Below are 14555 nucleotides of genomic sequence, written 5' to 3'. Positions count from 1 at the left end.
GGTCACAGCCGTGTTCTCATGGCCCCATGCCCGCACAGCTCGCAGAGGCAGTGGCCTGGTCCAGATGGGATTCTGCCTAGCTCACGGACTTCTAATATGGGGGAGCCCCAGCAGCTCCAAGGGGCCTTGAGAGACAGGGAAGCAGGCAGGACCTTTTCTTGGCAGTTTTTACAGAAGACAATGTTCTCTTGAAAAAGTATCAAAGTGGCCTCAGCAGCTTGGGTCCAGAGGAACAGTAAAGACATTGGAGGAAGGCGAAGTGGGGCCTTGGAACCAAAGGACAGCAGTGATGGTGCAGGCCCAAGGGAGATGCAGCTGGGGCTGTGCAGGCGCTTTTGTGCATGGCACATGTCCTGGGTGTCTCAGCTGGAAGGCTGCTCAGAAGTCGTCCAGGCCAGCCCCTCACTTCGGGAAGGACAGCACATCCATTTGAAGAGGCATCTTCCCCACGGTGTCAGAGGGAGGGCCTTCTTCAGAGCAGGAGCAGCCTTTGTTAGCCAGGGCCAGTCTGTTGGCCGTCAGAAGTAGGCACTGCTGTGGCAAGTCCCACACTTGGCCTTCCTCTGCCATCAGTGGCAGCCACGCTGGAGTGAATTGCCACGGGGCATTGCCCCTAGGCCTTTCGGTGCTACTTTCCTCTGTAAAGTGCATGATACTGATCTGTACCTTACAGGGCTGCTGTGAGGAGTTCCTGAGACCATCCACTCCAGGCATGGAGCATGGGCCCTGGGGCACAGGAAGTGATTTTCAAAGGCCAGCCTGTTCCTGCCATTCTGGCAATCTGACTGTCCCAGATGGCCTAGAACAATTTTTGGTTTATGTGTTTTTAAACCAGAGACTAATCTTAGATTATTATTCAGGAAAGAATCTGAGGCCAGAGTGTAGTTTGAAAAAGCAGAGACAATACTATTTTATTTTGGGGAAAAACAAAAACGATGCGTAATGTTGGTGAAATAGTCTGTGGCACGAGTAGCCTTTGGGACACGGGCTACCAGGGCTCGGGAAGCACGGGTTTTATCGTGGGGTCTTGGATGGGTCTTCACACCGAAAGGAAGCCAAAGGGCCACCTCTTTGTCCCTTTACAGTGTGTGTGAGGGCCTCAGTGAGAGCAGTCTGGGGAGTGACAACTTGCAGGTGTGCAGGTACCACTGGGAAAATGAAGCTGTGGAGGGTGGATTGTGTCTTGCAGCTGGCGGGGGTCCACAGTGTGGAGAGGACTGGATGTGTGGTGGCTGAGAGGGCAGACTGCTCATAATAGAATTGGATGCCTGAGTTAAAAGATGCCTCCATTTTGTTCTTTGGCACCCATTGGGAGGAATAGTAGCTGGGTTGTGCTCCAGCTCTGGTCCCCACTGGGACAGACTTGGGACACAGCTAGCACCCACAGCCTGGCTTAAGTTGATGGGTCTGTTGATCTTTTTGTGGTTTGGTAGGGATGGGGGGCAATCTGTGGTGAGCCCTGGCAGACTTTGAATTGGTTTCGGGGTCTTCAGGATTTGTAGCCATCAATCTCCTGGTCCTCAGGGCTAAAGCCCAACGAAGCTCCATTTTCATGCCCTTGTCTTCATGGAACCTTCCAGGCGCCACTTTTGAGAGGCCCTGGCTCCAGCATCTATCTTGTAGCTGGTGGCAGGCTCTGAGATCAGGATAACACCTACTTTACTTTACTTTTCTTTTCTGTATCTTGGATGTTCTTTATTAATTTCTGGAAAAGATTTTATTTATTTGTCAGAGAGTGAGAGACGAAGAACAGGAGCAGGGAGAGCTGCAGACAGAGGGAGAAGCAGGACCCACGCTCAGCAAGAAGCCCAATGCGGGACTTGATCCCAGGACCCTGGATCATGACCCGAGCTGAAGGCAGATGCTTAACCGACTGAGCAGCCCAGGCATCCCAACACCTACATGCTGAGCTTGTCATTCTTTCTTAAACCTCAAGACATTCCCAAAAGCTAGGTTTTGTTATTAAGTCCATTTCACTGATGAGTAAAACAAAGGCCTGGAGAGGTTAAGTAATCTGCCCAAGGTCATGTAGCTAGTAAGCCATGGAACTGGGGTGTGAATTGTGCCACAGGTGCTCGAAGAGGCATTATCAGAGAAACTCTGGTTGAACATACAATCCTGCCTCACTCCCCTCTGTTCTGCCTTGCCCCCACCAGCTCCAGGATCTTCTGAGCCACTGAGCTAACAGGAGCAGCCTGCCCATCCCGAGCCCTAGCAAAGTGGGCTCAGCGTCCAGAGGAACAGAGGCAGCCTTGTGGCAGGAGCTCCCCTGCCCCAGCACCACCCCCCTTGGTTGGGTCCATTTCAACACCCCAGAGCAGCACATTCCATTCTCTGGCACAGCTGGGGGTTGGGGATTCCGGATTCCCCTGGCTGCTTGCTCTCTTCAGGGCCCCAGCAGAGCTTGCTGTCTGGGCTGGGATACTGGGTCCCAGCCACATACATTCCAGCAGCAACCACCCCCCACGTTGGATTTCCCAAAGAGTGAACTTTAGCCAGGATTACAGCCGACTAAACAGTTGTGGGTTGTGAGCTTCCTTTGTGGGCCTCAAGAGCCTGGATGCATAGGGAGGAGGGGTGGTGGGGTCAGGGGTGGGCTGCTTTGGGTCAGGAGCAAAGCCGCAGTCAGAGGCTGGCTCCTCTGTTGCTGTCAGGGCCCTTGGAGTGGGACCTGAGCAGGGCTCGCAGAAATCTTCCTGTGAGGCAGGGTGGCTGAAGCTTTGCTGTCTGTCCTTCCCCCATGCCCCTGGGCTTCGCCCCCTGCAGGCGGTAGGATAGTGGTTGAGAACCTGGGGTCAAGTCCTAGTACCACTACATGGACCACTACTGTGTACTCTGAAGCGTGTCCTCCAGTAAGCTCACGAACCTCTCTGGTCCTCAGCCTCCTCCTCCTTAAAACGGGGATAGTAATGCTTACCTCTGAGGGCTGTTGGCAGGCTTGAATTAGAATACCAGAGTGAGGGGCACCTGGGTAGCTCATTGGTTGAGCGTCCAGCTCTTGATTTCAGCTCAGGTCAGTGTGATCTCAGGATCGTGAGACTGAGCCCCGTGTCAGGCTGTGTGCTCAGCACACAATCTGCTTGAGGATCCTTTCTCTCCCTCTGCTCCTCCCCTCTCATAGGGGTGCGCTTGCTTGCTCTATCTTCCCTACCTCCCCCCACCCCCGCCCTGGTAAAATAAATAAACAAAATCTTTAAAAAGAAAAAAATAAGAATCCCAGAGTGCTTGGAATAGTGCCTGCCACCCAGCATGGCTTGGAATTTATTATGTCTTCTCCCTGCTGTTGGCTTACATACCCCTTGGGGAGGGGTGTATTTTCTTTTTCTTTTTTTTTTTTTTTTGTTTTTTCCCTTTTCTTTCTTTCTTTTTTTTTTTTTTTAAAGGTTTTTATTTATTTATTTGACAGACAGAGATCACAAGTAGGCAGAGAGGCAGAGAGAGAGGGGGAAGCAGGCGCCTTGCTGAGCAGAGAGCCCAATGTGGGGCTTGATCCCAGGACCCCAAGATCATGACCTGAGCCTAAGGCAGAGGCTTTAACACACTGAGCCACCCAGGTGCCCAGAGGGGTGTATTTTCTGAAGTAAAACGCCAAGTATAGGCTCTGTCCTGAAAGTAACAACTCTGGGTTTTAGATGAGATGTTCCTACCTCTTCCTGCCTTCCTGCCAGTAGGTTTCTTAGTTAATAAATCAGTTAGGAATGTACTGTTATGTATGGGCACCATGCTAGCCAGGTCAAGGCCTTTGGTTAATAAAAATACCAGTTACCATTTAATGAATATCTTCTAAATGCTGGGCACTGGTTTGAGCAACTTGTCATATGTTATTCCCACTTAACACTCAGCCAGCCTGTGAAATAGACATTATTCCGTCATTTAGTAGTTGGGCAGTGTTCCCAATGTCACATGGTCACCAAGTCACAGGATTGGAACCCAAAACTGGGCTCTACTACCTCTCTTCAACCTGATCCAGGGTACTTCTTCTTCTTCTTTTTTTTTAATTTAAGATTTATTTATTTTTTAGAGTGGGGAGAGGGACAGAGACAGAGAAGCAGACTCCCAGCTGAGTGTGGAGCCCTATGCGGGACTCAGTCTCATGACCATGAGATCATGACCTGAGATGAAATGAAAAGTCGGATGCTTAACTGACTGAGCCATGTAGGCACCCCAGATCCTGAATATTTAGCAGCCTGCCCCAAATCCTTCCTGTTCTTTATCAGAACTCTGATTTTGTATCCAACTGAAACACCTGACTTCCTCTGCCTCCTCGCACCTGGAGTTGGCCATGTGACTTAGTTCTGGCCGGGGAGCTAAACGTGGAAATCTACCAGGTGGGACTTGTTGGGAAATTACTGTTTTCCTGATCAAAAGGGCCAGAGGCAGCTGACATGCTGTGTTTGCTCCCCTTCTCTGCCTTGCTGCCTGGCATGTGGTTAGAAGTGGGGAGGAGGAGGCACTGTTTGTAACCAAGAGAACAGAAGCTGTCTCCTGGCAGAGCAGGAAGACAGAATGAGCCTGGGACACGGACCTCACACCTGTCTGTCTCTAGCCCTCTGGTGTGCAGAAGCCCCACTGTTTCTTGGAGTTTCTGTCAGATGTAGTCATTCGCTGACACACAGCCCAGATGCTCGCTGGACAGCAGTAGCTGTCTGTTTCCAGACCAGCCAGGAGGGAGTGTGTTGTGGCTGAAGGAAATGAAGGGTGGGCTCAGGCCTTGTGGGGCTTCCCCTCCTTTTGGGGAGGATTCTTCTTTGTCCCAGGAAGAGATTGCTGGGGGGTCTGACAGCAGCTGTTGGGGACAGAGCCGATGTACAGAGCAGAGCCAGACCCCTGTGTTGGGGGTGGCCGAGGACTGTCTTACTGGGGCTTCCCGGGATGGGTGAGGGGAGCCCCTCCCCTGCCTGCTCCATCTCGCTGGCTGCCAGCACCTGACAGAGGTCAGTATTGTGCTCCCGCCAGAAGTAGCTGGAGTCCTGTCTGTTCAGTGGAAAAATAATTCCTGGTCCTGGTTGACCATAGAAGTGTCCATAAATATTTGGTCGGGGTAGGAGGCTAGGAGACAAGGGGCAGATTCAGGGAGCTGTGGGCTGGGCAGGCTTGGGGTGAAGGTGGGTGGCGGTGGCTTCCTCAGAGTTGAGGAGAAACAAGCAGGCCTCTGCTGCTCCTGACCTGTGGCGAGGCCACCTGACTGCCCAGGGAGGAGATTTATGGGCAGGCTGTCAGACCACCTGTTAGCTCACCCTGGCCCCACAGCAGAATGGGGGCCCTTTGGCCTTCCTCGTTTCTCTGTGTCATCGTGCTTCTATGAGAGCCCTGGAAGCCAAGTCCTCGTAAGAGAACGCAGCTGCGCTGTGCTGGAGGAGCAGGAAGCCCTGCCTGGGCTGGGCAGCCGGACCCTCACTGGTGAGGAAAGCTGCTCTGGGGGCATCCCCAGCTCCCTGCCCTGGATACATCTGCCGTGTCCCTCAGCATCTGCTGACAAACCCCCAGGGTCTCTTTCCAGAGGCTGGATGTTGTGAGTGACAGGAGCCTGTTCCCTCCATTTTAGGCCTTCTGCCCTCCCTGCCCCATTCAGCTCCAGGCGCAGCACCATCTGCTCCGAGTTCGCTGAAGAAGCCCTCAGTCGTCATAGGCACTGCTTCCTGCATGTAGGACCGAGACCCAGCCTGAGGTCACCCCAGCAACCACCGCACCCCCCCACCCCCCGCCGCCGCTGCCTTAGCTATTGGCTCATCTAGATCGCGGTCTTCAACGCAGGCTGCATACACCCCGGGGAGCACCTAGAGATTCAGATTTCTGAGCACCCTCAAGAGATTCCAAGTTAGTTGTGGAGTGGGGCCCCCTATTTGGCAAGAGCTCTCTAGATGATTTGAAGATTTATGTGTTAAAATGTGGATTCGGATACAGTAGGTGTAGGGTGGGGCCCGAGCTTTTATGTGTTTTCTCCCTGGCTTCCAGGGGCTCCTGCCCCTCTGGTTCCTGTGGCACAGGTCTACACCGTTATCCCCGCAGGTCAGGGCGGGTGCCCAGGGGCAGTCTGAGTGCCAAAGGGGTAGGAGGTGACACCTCTAGGCCCTTGGCTCTTCAGAGTAGTTCCCTGTGGTGCAGCCTTCTTGGGATCTGAGGAGGAGGCAAGGTCAGGGACTTGCTGTGGGACTGTGGGAGCCCTTTGGCCATGGGAGAAGGCTGGGGATCTTGGTGTCTCTCTTCCTCTTCAGGAACAAGAGGACGGTCATCTCCATTTGTCACAGTGATGGGGATGAGAAGGGTGATCACTCTGTGCTCTCAGGGGATCTTACGAGAATAGGGGCATTGTTCTTTGGCAGGTATGTCTGTGTGGATGGGCCATGGGCTATGACAAAGAATCTCTTTCTAAAAGTCCCTTCTGAACCTTCCTCTCCCCACCTTTGGGGCCAGCTGACAAAGAAATAACCTAGTCAAAACCAACTTGGGTTTTTTTTTTTTTTTCATTTAATTAAAAACTTAAAAAAATTAGAAACTGAGCCTTGCCTGCGTCAGGTCTAGTGCCTGTGGCCTTGCAGTGGTGGCGATAATTTAATCATCATCAGGGTAATGGGGACATGCAGAGGCTGAGGGATGAACCCTAAAAAACGGCCTCTGGGAGGGAGTCCAGGCTGGGCCTGTCTCCAGTCTAGCAGGGAGGGGATGGGGAAGGTGGGGAGCTGTGGCTGGAGGGCACTGTGGCCCTAATGCCTCTCCTTTGGGGGACTATGATGACACGAGTGGGCAATGGGGGTAGGGAGCTGTCCCACAGATAGGTCAGCCTACTACTGAGACTTTCCTCTTGAAGGCAAGGCCTCACCACCGTCAGAGGGGAGCTGACACCAGGGTCTGTTCAGGAAACTGTCTCCTTGGGCTGCTCAGAGCCCCTCAGAGCTTCCCTTGCTCTCCTCCACTCTTTCTGAAACGCTGGGGTTCCTTCCCAAATGAGAAAGCCCTGCTCCGAAGAGAAGAAGGCCCCAGGTGCCCCAGAGCCCCTCAGTCACCGACAGCTCAGGCTCCATGCCCATTCCTTAGGGCCTGTGCTGGTAACGACTGCATGAAACCACTCAGGCAGGGGCTGGGTCAGCCTGGGAATAGGGGTGAGGCCAAGTGGGCAGGAAGGGAGTGTGCCCCCCGGGGTGGGGAGAGGGCAAGGCACAGCCGGCTGGGTGGGGCAGGGAGCAGCGGCCTTCAGTGGGGTTCGGCGGCCCCGTAGAAGAAGGGGTAGTAGAGGGAGCAGGGGTAGGAGAACATGAATTTGACTGCGAACTTCATCTCCTTATTCTTCTTGTCCCAGCGGTAGACGGCCATGAGCAGCAGCTGCCCGTCCACCTTGCGGCCCATGACCAGGAAGCTGCCGGCCAGGCTGTCCAGCTGCGGGCAGGGACAGCTGGCGCCATTCTTCATGTGCAGCACCAGCCGCTTGGTGTCCTTCCGCTTCAGGGGGCCTGGCTTGAGCAGCTTCTTCTTTTTCTGGGCTCCAATCAGCTTCCGGTCCCCATTCTCTATCTTGATCTCCTTGATGCGCATTTTAACCACTGTGTGTGTGCAGAGAGGGTAGACGGAGGGGCAGGGTGAGGACGGGTGGGTTCGCTCAGGCTGCTCTCAGGCCCCCAGTGGGTGCCTGTGCCTGAAGTTCCGCACCTGGGCCTCGGGGAGGTGGACTTCATGATCCCTGGGCTAACTTCCAGATGGGATTTCTGGCTCTGTGTATGTGTGTGTGTGTGTGTATGTAGTCATGGTGGGTGGGCTGGTAAATGTTTGACAGCTGGCCCTGGGGAGGGGTCCTGCTCTGTAGCATGGGCTGGTTTCCATGAGGTCTGTGCCCTGCCACTGGGGCCCACCACATCATGGGGTGCTAGATTGAGCAGCGTGCACATGACCAGCTCTTGCTGCTGGTGTGAACACACCACTGTGACCTTTGTGAGACTGTATGGTACGGGTGGGAGTGTGGTGTCTGGGGCAGTGTGTCTGATATTGGACAGTATGTCTGTGGTGTGTCTGCAGGATGGGGGAGGGGGAGATGTTTGAAGGCAAGAGGGTGGTCGGGGTGACCATCCAGGGTACACACGGTGGCTGTAGAGAGCCTAACATAGTTAGGGGTTGGGAGTCTGGAACTTGGGAAGGTCACTTAGGCTCATCTCCCACTTCTTCACGCCCCTGGACCCCCATCTCTGTGAGCAGCCAGGGAGATGCCCGAGAATGACTCTGTTCACCCCGGGAAGGAAACTTGTAAAATCTCTTTCAATCTTTCTCTTTCTTTCCTTAACCACTCTCTTGTTCTCTCTTGAACACACACACTCACACACACTCACACACACTCACACACACTCACGCCTTGCAATAGGAGTATTTTCTTTCCAAACGGACTAATGACCTAGAAGACTGAAGTAAGGATTTCATTGCTATCTCTTTTTTACAGACAGGGAGGCTAAGACACAAAACAGCAGCCAACTTGGCAAAGGCCACATGCCGGGTCGTGTGGTCCTGACTAGACTTGGCTCACTGTCCCAGGAACGGAGAGGCTCCAGGATGAAGGCGTGGGACAAGTGACCACGGTTCCCCTGGCCAGAGGTGCATTGGGTACTACGCAGAGGCGCCCAGGGGCGAGGGTGCTTCACTTCCATCCTGGGGCCCAGCTCTTTCCCTGCTGCCCCCAGCCATCTCCAGGCTTATCTTGCTTTTCCTAAAGAGAATCCAGCCCTGGAGGGCCCTCTGCGGCCAGGTGCCAAGGGAGGGCTGCAGGAGCCTTGGTCGGGGGTGGGGTTTGGGGCCCATGGACCATGGCCTTGAGGGGCTTCTGAAGCCTCTGGGATGACCTACAAAATGAGGTGCATTTCTTTGGCCAGACAGTTCATGGTCTTCATCAGATTCTAAAAGGGACCCAGGATGCAAAAACTGTTAGTATTCACTATGATGGTTATGGACATGGGTGTTCGTGTGTGGGTGCGTGTGTCAAGGAGGAAAAGAATTGGGGCAGTGGGCACATGGGCTCCACACTCACCAAAATCGCTGGAACACATCTGCTCCATGAGGCCGTCGGCACTGTGCTCCATCTCACACTGGGCACAGATCTTGGTCACTGAAGAGAGAAGCAGGGGTGGGGTCGAGGGAGGCTGATGAGGGGATCGGAGCCCAAAAGCCATTCGCCACCTGAGGAGCCACCGCCCCCTGCCAAGCCTCCACTCTCATCAGGAAATGGGACGATGGTAAGGGTGCTCACTGGGTAGTTGTGAGGTTCAAAAGAGACAAGGTTGCTGGGGGACAAAACTGCCCCCGTGGGCACAATTGCTCTGTGACCCTGGCACCTGCCACCACAATGTGCATTGTCTTCTTCTAAACTTTGTTTCATTTAATCCTCAGCCTCTGAAGTATTCCTATTAAAGAAAAGAAAACTGAGGTCCAGAGTGGGTACCCAAGTCTGCAATACTATTGCGAACTGAGCTTGTAACTCAGGATGGGGGTTGTCTACAGGGTCTTCCTAGGAACACAGGGTCTGGGCAGGAGGGGAAACAAGTGACACTGGCAGGACAGGGCCTGTGGTAAACTGAGGAGCATCACCCTCTAAGGTGGGCACCTTAGCATTGCCAGGACTTCTGGGGTCTCAAAGGAAGCCCAAGCTCTTAATTTTTATATGAAATAGTTTCAGTTTTATTGTGGGCCACATAAACCCTTCAGGCTGCCTCTGGTTCTCAGGCCCACATGGCACCTGCCCTCTGTCCTATGTCTCTGCCTCCAACTGGGTGCCCCATCACAGGGGAAGGCAGGCTTCAGAGAGGGCAGGCCCTGGTAGGATTCTGAGCCTGAGCCCAGGACTTCCCTGTCTTCCAGGCTGTTAATGCATGGCTTCCAAGGAAACCAGAAAAGGAACCAGACCGGGATCCCTGTAGGGACTGCGCTATCCGTGCTTGGGCTGGCTCGCTCTCCCCTGCTTCCTGGTCCCATTTCCAACCTAAGAATAGAGGTTTTCCCTTCTCTTAACACTCCCCCGTGATAGGACCCCTACCCAACTGTGACTCTCAGGAGGGACATGGGGGTGTAGGACCAAGGACTACGTGGATGAAGTTAGCCCTGGCGGCGGGGGAGAGGGGGAATAGGGTGTGGTGGAGTCCAGTTGCCTTTTGTTGCATCAGATAAGAAGATGGGAAAGCAATACTGCCCCTTGGGGGAGTCCAAGCATCAAGGACTCCTTAGGCTCTCGAGTCAACTGCCCATTCTTCTGTCTTCTGCTCAGTGCCACTGCTGGTTCTCCTGTCTGGTGCCCAATCCAGCCTTACTCTGCTTGCAAGGAGTTTTGGGGGTGGGAGGTGCACAGTGAAGGGAGGCTGAGACCAGGGAGGAATTAGGGGTAATTAGGGACTTGGGGTGGGTGGGAGGTGGCACTTAGGAGCTCACAGTTTTTGGAACCTGAGCTCACTTCCTATATTACTTATGGAAAAACTGAGGCTCAAAGTTTAGGCAACTCCTAAGGGCTGCTTGTTAGTGGCAGAGTCTGGCAATCTGCTCTTTCTTCTGCACTGAGCTTTACCCCAAGGTCTCCTAGCCTGGGGGATTAGGGGGGAGAGTGGGAGAATTTAGGGTTCCCAGGCATGGAAAATGGTGTGTGGGGGGTGGGTATAGCAGCCCACAGTTTCCCCCCATATCCTTTCCCTCAGCCCTCCTCCCCCGCCAGGCCCCCAGCATGAGGAGGGGTTGGTGAGTCTTGTTTTGGTGCCTTGGGCTCCAGAGCTGTGTTGGGAGGTGAACGGGCCTGGGCATTGTTTAGCGACTCTAGGCATTCTTAGGCTGAGAGAGGCCATAAGACATTTATGGGGACGCCTCTGGATAGGGGGACAGTATTGGGGCTACGCAGGGATTCCAGCGTCTTTGGAAGGTGAGCGTTGGGAGGGATGCCGGGGGCATCTTCAGGAACGGAATCGGAATGGGGAGAACCAGTGAGCATGGCCAGAGCTGCGGGGAGGCACTACCCTGAGAGTCTGAGAAGGCTGCAAGACTGGCGGGGTGGGGGGACAGGGGGCGGAGGTGCAATTCCTGGGGCATGCAGGGCGAGAGAAGGCGGGTGTGTGTGTGTGTAAGGGGGTGGCCCCTCCGAGTCGCACGGGGCTGTCGGAGCGCGCGGGGGCGGTGGCGGCGGCGCTACCTGGAGGCGCGGTGGCAGGCAGGTGTCCGAACTGCATAGTGATGCAGAGGTCGTTGTCCAGGGGAAACTTGTGGCAGTGCAGCATCTCGGGCCAGGGGAAGCCGTAGGCCTCCATGAGTGGCGCGCAGCCGGCGCGCACCGCCTCGCACAGAGAGCGGCACGGGTAGATGGGCCGGTCGAGGCAGACGGGCGCGAAGAGAGAGCAGAGGAAGACCTGCGTGTCCGAGTGGCAGCGCTTGGCCAGCAGCGGCAGCCAGCTGCTCGCCTGCTGCTTCACCTCGGCCAGGCTCTCGTGCTCCAACAGGTTGGGCAGCCGCATGCGCTTGTAGCCCACGGTGTGGCAGAGCGGGAGGTCGGCGGGGATGTCGAGGCACTGCGGTGGTTTGGAGTACGAGCGCCCGTGCAGCGGCTCCGCCTGCCAGCCGTAGTAGTCGTACTCCTGGGCGCGCGCCGGCGCTCCGTGCAGCGCCCCCAGCAGCAGCGCCAGAGCGGCCGCCCGCGCGCCCCCCGCCGCCGCCCGCATGGTGCGCGGCGTCCCCAGCTGGCCCGGAGTGCACCCGCCGCCCCGCAGCTCCCCTGCAACCGCCGCCACCGCCGAGGTGGCCCGAGTGGTGGCAGCCTTCGCTCCGCTCCCCGGCGCTCCGAGTGATCCTGGCACCTCCCACCTCGGGGCTCCGGCCCTGGCCTCACCGCGCGCCCCAGCCAATCTCCGGCCGCCCGGCCCCCGGGCCCAGGCGGGGAGGCTAGGTGGAGCCCCCACGGCCCCTCCCGCCGGCGCTCGCGAGTCCCGCCCCGCGCCGGCTCATGCGCCCCTCTCCCGCGCACCGGCTCCGCTACCAGCGCGGGGCTCGCCTTGCGCCGCTCCAGGGGGCTCCCTCACCTCCCTGGGCATTTCCTCGCGGATCGCGTTCTTCATCCTTCCTCCTTATCTCCCTCCGCCACAGCCTCTCCTGTTCCTTTTCTCACTCACTTCCCTTGCTTATCTGCCCGGCTCGGCCTTTCCCCCTCCGCTCTGCTTTCTCTTCCCTGACACCTCGGTTCTCCCTTCTCCTGGCAGGAGGCTCCTGGCTGCCCACACCCTCCTGTTCCAGGAGGGCAGTTCTTCACCCGACCGCCCTCAAGCCTGTGTTTGAGCTCTTGTCTGGTGCCGGGCACTGTGCTGCTGGCTGCGGGGGAATCAAAGATGCATCTGACTCAGGACCCCTGCCTCCAGGGACACTGTAGCCTAGTGGGGGCGAAGGTAATCGTAACTGCCATTCAGTGAGCTCTAGGTGCCGTGGACACTGTGCAGCCCTTCACAGCCTTATCGCCGACTATTTCTAGTGATAGCTAATACTTCTTGGGTACTTAAGAGTGTCTGTTCGAAGCACATTGCATAAGTTACCCCATTTAATTCTCACAGTAATGCTCTAATAAGGCAAGTGGGTACTGTTATTATCTTCACTTTGCAGATAAAGGTACCCAGGCAAAGAAAAGTGAAGTGAGGATAGGGGTCAGGACTTGACCCCTGGTGGTCTGCTTCCACAGTCAGAACCCGGGTAACCTCGGGAAGTCTGGATTCTGAATCTGCAGTCTGGCTGGCTTTGAGGGCCTTCAGGTGATGTCACTGGCCCTTAGTCACACAGCTAAAGGGTGAGGGAGTCAGGATTTGAATCCAGGTTTGGGCTCCAAACACCAGGGCTTAACTACATTGCCGGAAGATAAATTCCAGCCCAGGCCACGAAAGGCTGTGGAAGGAGGAAGGAATTGAGGCTATCCAGGGAGGCACTGGAGAGGAGTATTCAGGAACCCCATGTTCGGGGTCTTTTCCTCCTGTCTGGGGCCTGCCTTCCGTTGGCTTTCCTGTGGGAGCAGCTTTGGAGGAATACTTGAGGGTAGGGGAGCTTCTTGTTGAGAGCCCAACCTGAGACCTGACCTCCCCAGTCTTTGGTGGGGGGGAGGGTCCTCTGGAAAGGCGTCTTGCAGGAGGGCTTGGGGCACTCTGGGAGTTGGGTCTGCCCCCACTCCACTTCTGCTGTTACACCTCCTACCCCCTATCCTCCTGAATGTTTCCAAGGCTCCTGCCTTCCATGGATCTGTCCTTGCAGTGGTAACGGAGGGAGGTGAGGGAGTACTCCTCTTAATATTCAGCAGACACACACGAAGCACCTACCGAGTGCAGGTGTGGAGGTGTGATGTATACACCACAGGTAGGGATCCAGAAATGCAGAAGTCTGCTTCATCTGCTCTAGTGTGAGAAAAAGACAAAAGGCAGGGCAGAGGACACAGAAGGACATCCAGCAGACAGAGCCCAGGGTGGGTTCAGGCAAAAGAGCATGAAGAGGTTCTTTGGATGACCTGCCAGAAGGTAAAGGACCCCTCCCTGTCGGCACAGGCAGCAGAGTGTAGTGATGGTACAAGAGCCTGGACTTTGCAGACCAGGTTGAAGTCCGAGTGCATATTCCCTGAGTGACCTTGGGTAAGTACTTAGCTATTCTGACCATCCATTTGCTCAACAGGTATTGTGGGGGGCAAACAAATGATTCATGGAAGGAAAGCCCCCCTCACAGTGCCAGCACACGGTAGGCACCTAGGAATGGAAGATCTCCAAGGGATGTATGCCTTGGGAGTGAAAATGTGATGTGTGTTCTGCAGGCTCCCTGGGATACCTTGGTCCTGGCTGTGGTTTGGGCCCCTGAGCAGTAATTCTGTTCCCTGTGCTCCAGCTGACTCTTATCCCTGCTTCAGGCTTGGCAGGGCTTCTGCGGGGGAACATGTGGTCTTGGGCACTGGTAGGGGGTGTTGGCGCTCCCCAGGTGACTGGCAAGGTGATGGCTCCCTAGGCAGCTGGTGGGCCTCTGCTGGTCTCGGCAGCGCAGTGCCTGGCCTGGACAGCAGGGGGCGTTGTTCCTGCTGCTGGTGAGGTAAGAACCGCAGAGGGGAAGAGCCAGGTGAGTTGTACCTGGCAGCTCTGGGGGCTCCTAAGGGCAGGGGTGCCAGTCTGGAAGCTGTGGGGAAAAGGAGGCTGGGCCGTCTTTGCCTGACAACTCCCTGACACGGTGAGATTAAGGAGGGAAGGCCTTCATGGGAATGCAGCCCAGGTGGGAGCTGTGCCATGAGGCACTCATTTGGAAAGAACTCCCGCTGCGGCCGAGCCAGTGGGTGACCTTGGCTCTGCACTCTGATGTGATGCCTCTTCCTGATGAGGCTGTTCCAGGGCCTGGGCAGCTGTGTGGAGCACCTGGCAAGCTGGGCCTCTCTCCATCATGGAGCTTCTGCGGTCTGTCCAGGTGCACATTGCCCCCAGGTGATAGAAGGGACAGTTTGTTTAAAAAAAAAAAAAATGTGTATTTGTGGTTTGTTGTGAGCAAAGTTTTACATAGATACTTCTTAGGTCAACCTTGCTAATCATGTAATCCAGTCCTACATTTTTCTG

The 14555-nt window shown here is 55.5% G+C and overlaps 2 protein-coding genes across 5 annotated transcripts in view; one reads left to right on the top strand and one right to left on the bottom strand.

The window, feature by feature from the left end:
* Window positions 1–14555, top strand: part of ZFYVE27 (zinc finger FYVE-type containing 27) — a 91204-nt gene that overhangs the window by 23065 nt on the left and 53584 nt on the right. The gene's annotated exons all lie outside the window — the stretch shown is intronic.
* On the bottom strand, window positions 6472–11848 carry SFRP5 (secreted frizzled related protein 5). Its single transcript, XM_059169266.1, has 3 exons — window positions 11141–11848; window positions 9005–9082; window positions 6472–7538 (listed from the first exon to the last, which is right to left on the bottom strand). Exons 1-3 carry the CDS (start codon window positions 11661–11663, stop codon window positions 7192–7194), a joined length of 948 nt encoding a protein of 315 aa, XP_059025249.1. The 5' UTR covers window positions 11664–11848; the 3' UTR covers window positions 6472–7191.

This window comes from Mustela lutreola, chromosome 4, assembly GCF_030435805.1.
Source record: "Mustela lutreola isolate mMusLut2 chromosome 4, mMusLut2.pri, whole genome shotgun sequence".
NCBI classification, from domain to species: domain Eukaryota; kingdom Metazoa; phylum Chordata; class Mammalia; order Carnivora; family Mustelidae; genus Mustela; species Mustela lutreola.
Note: the sequence above shows the minus strand (reverse complement) of the source record. Positions and strands in the feature narration are given on the sequence as shown.

Coding starts and splice junctions, on each gene's coding strand:
- SFRP5 (XM_059169266.1), bottom strand. CDS start 11,663: ATGCGGGCGGCGGCGGGGGGCGCGCGGGCGGCCGCTCTGGCGCTGCTG. Junction 9,083..11,140: donor GCCTGCCACCGCGCCTCCAG/GTAGCGCCGCCG, acceptor TTCTCTCTTCAG/TGACCAAGATCTGTGCCCAG. Junction 7,539..9,004: donor GATGTGTTCCAGCGATTTTG/GTGAGTGTGGAG, acceptor GCACACACACAG/TGGTTAAAATGCGCATCAAG.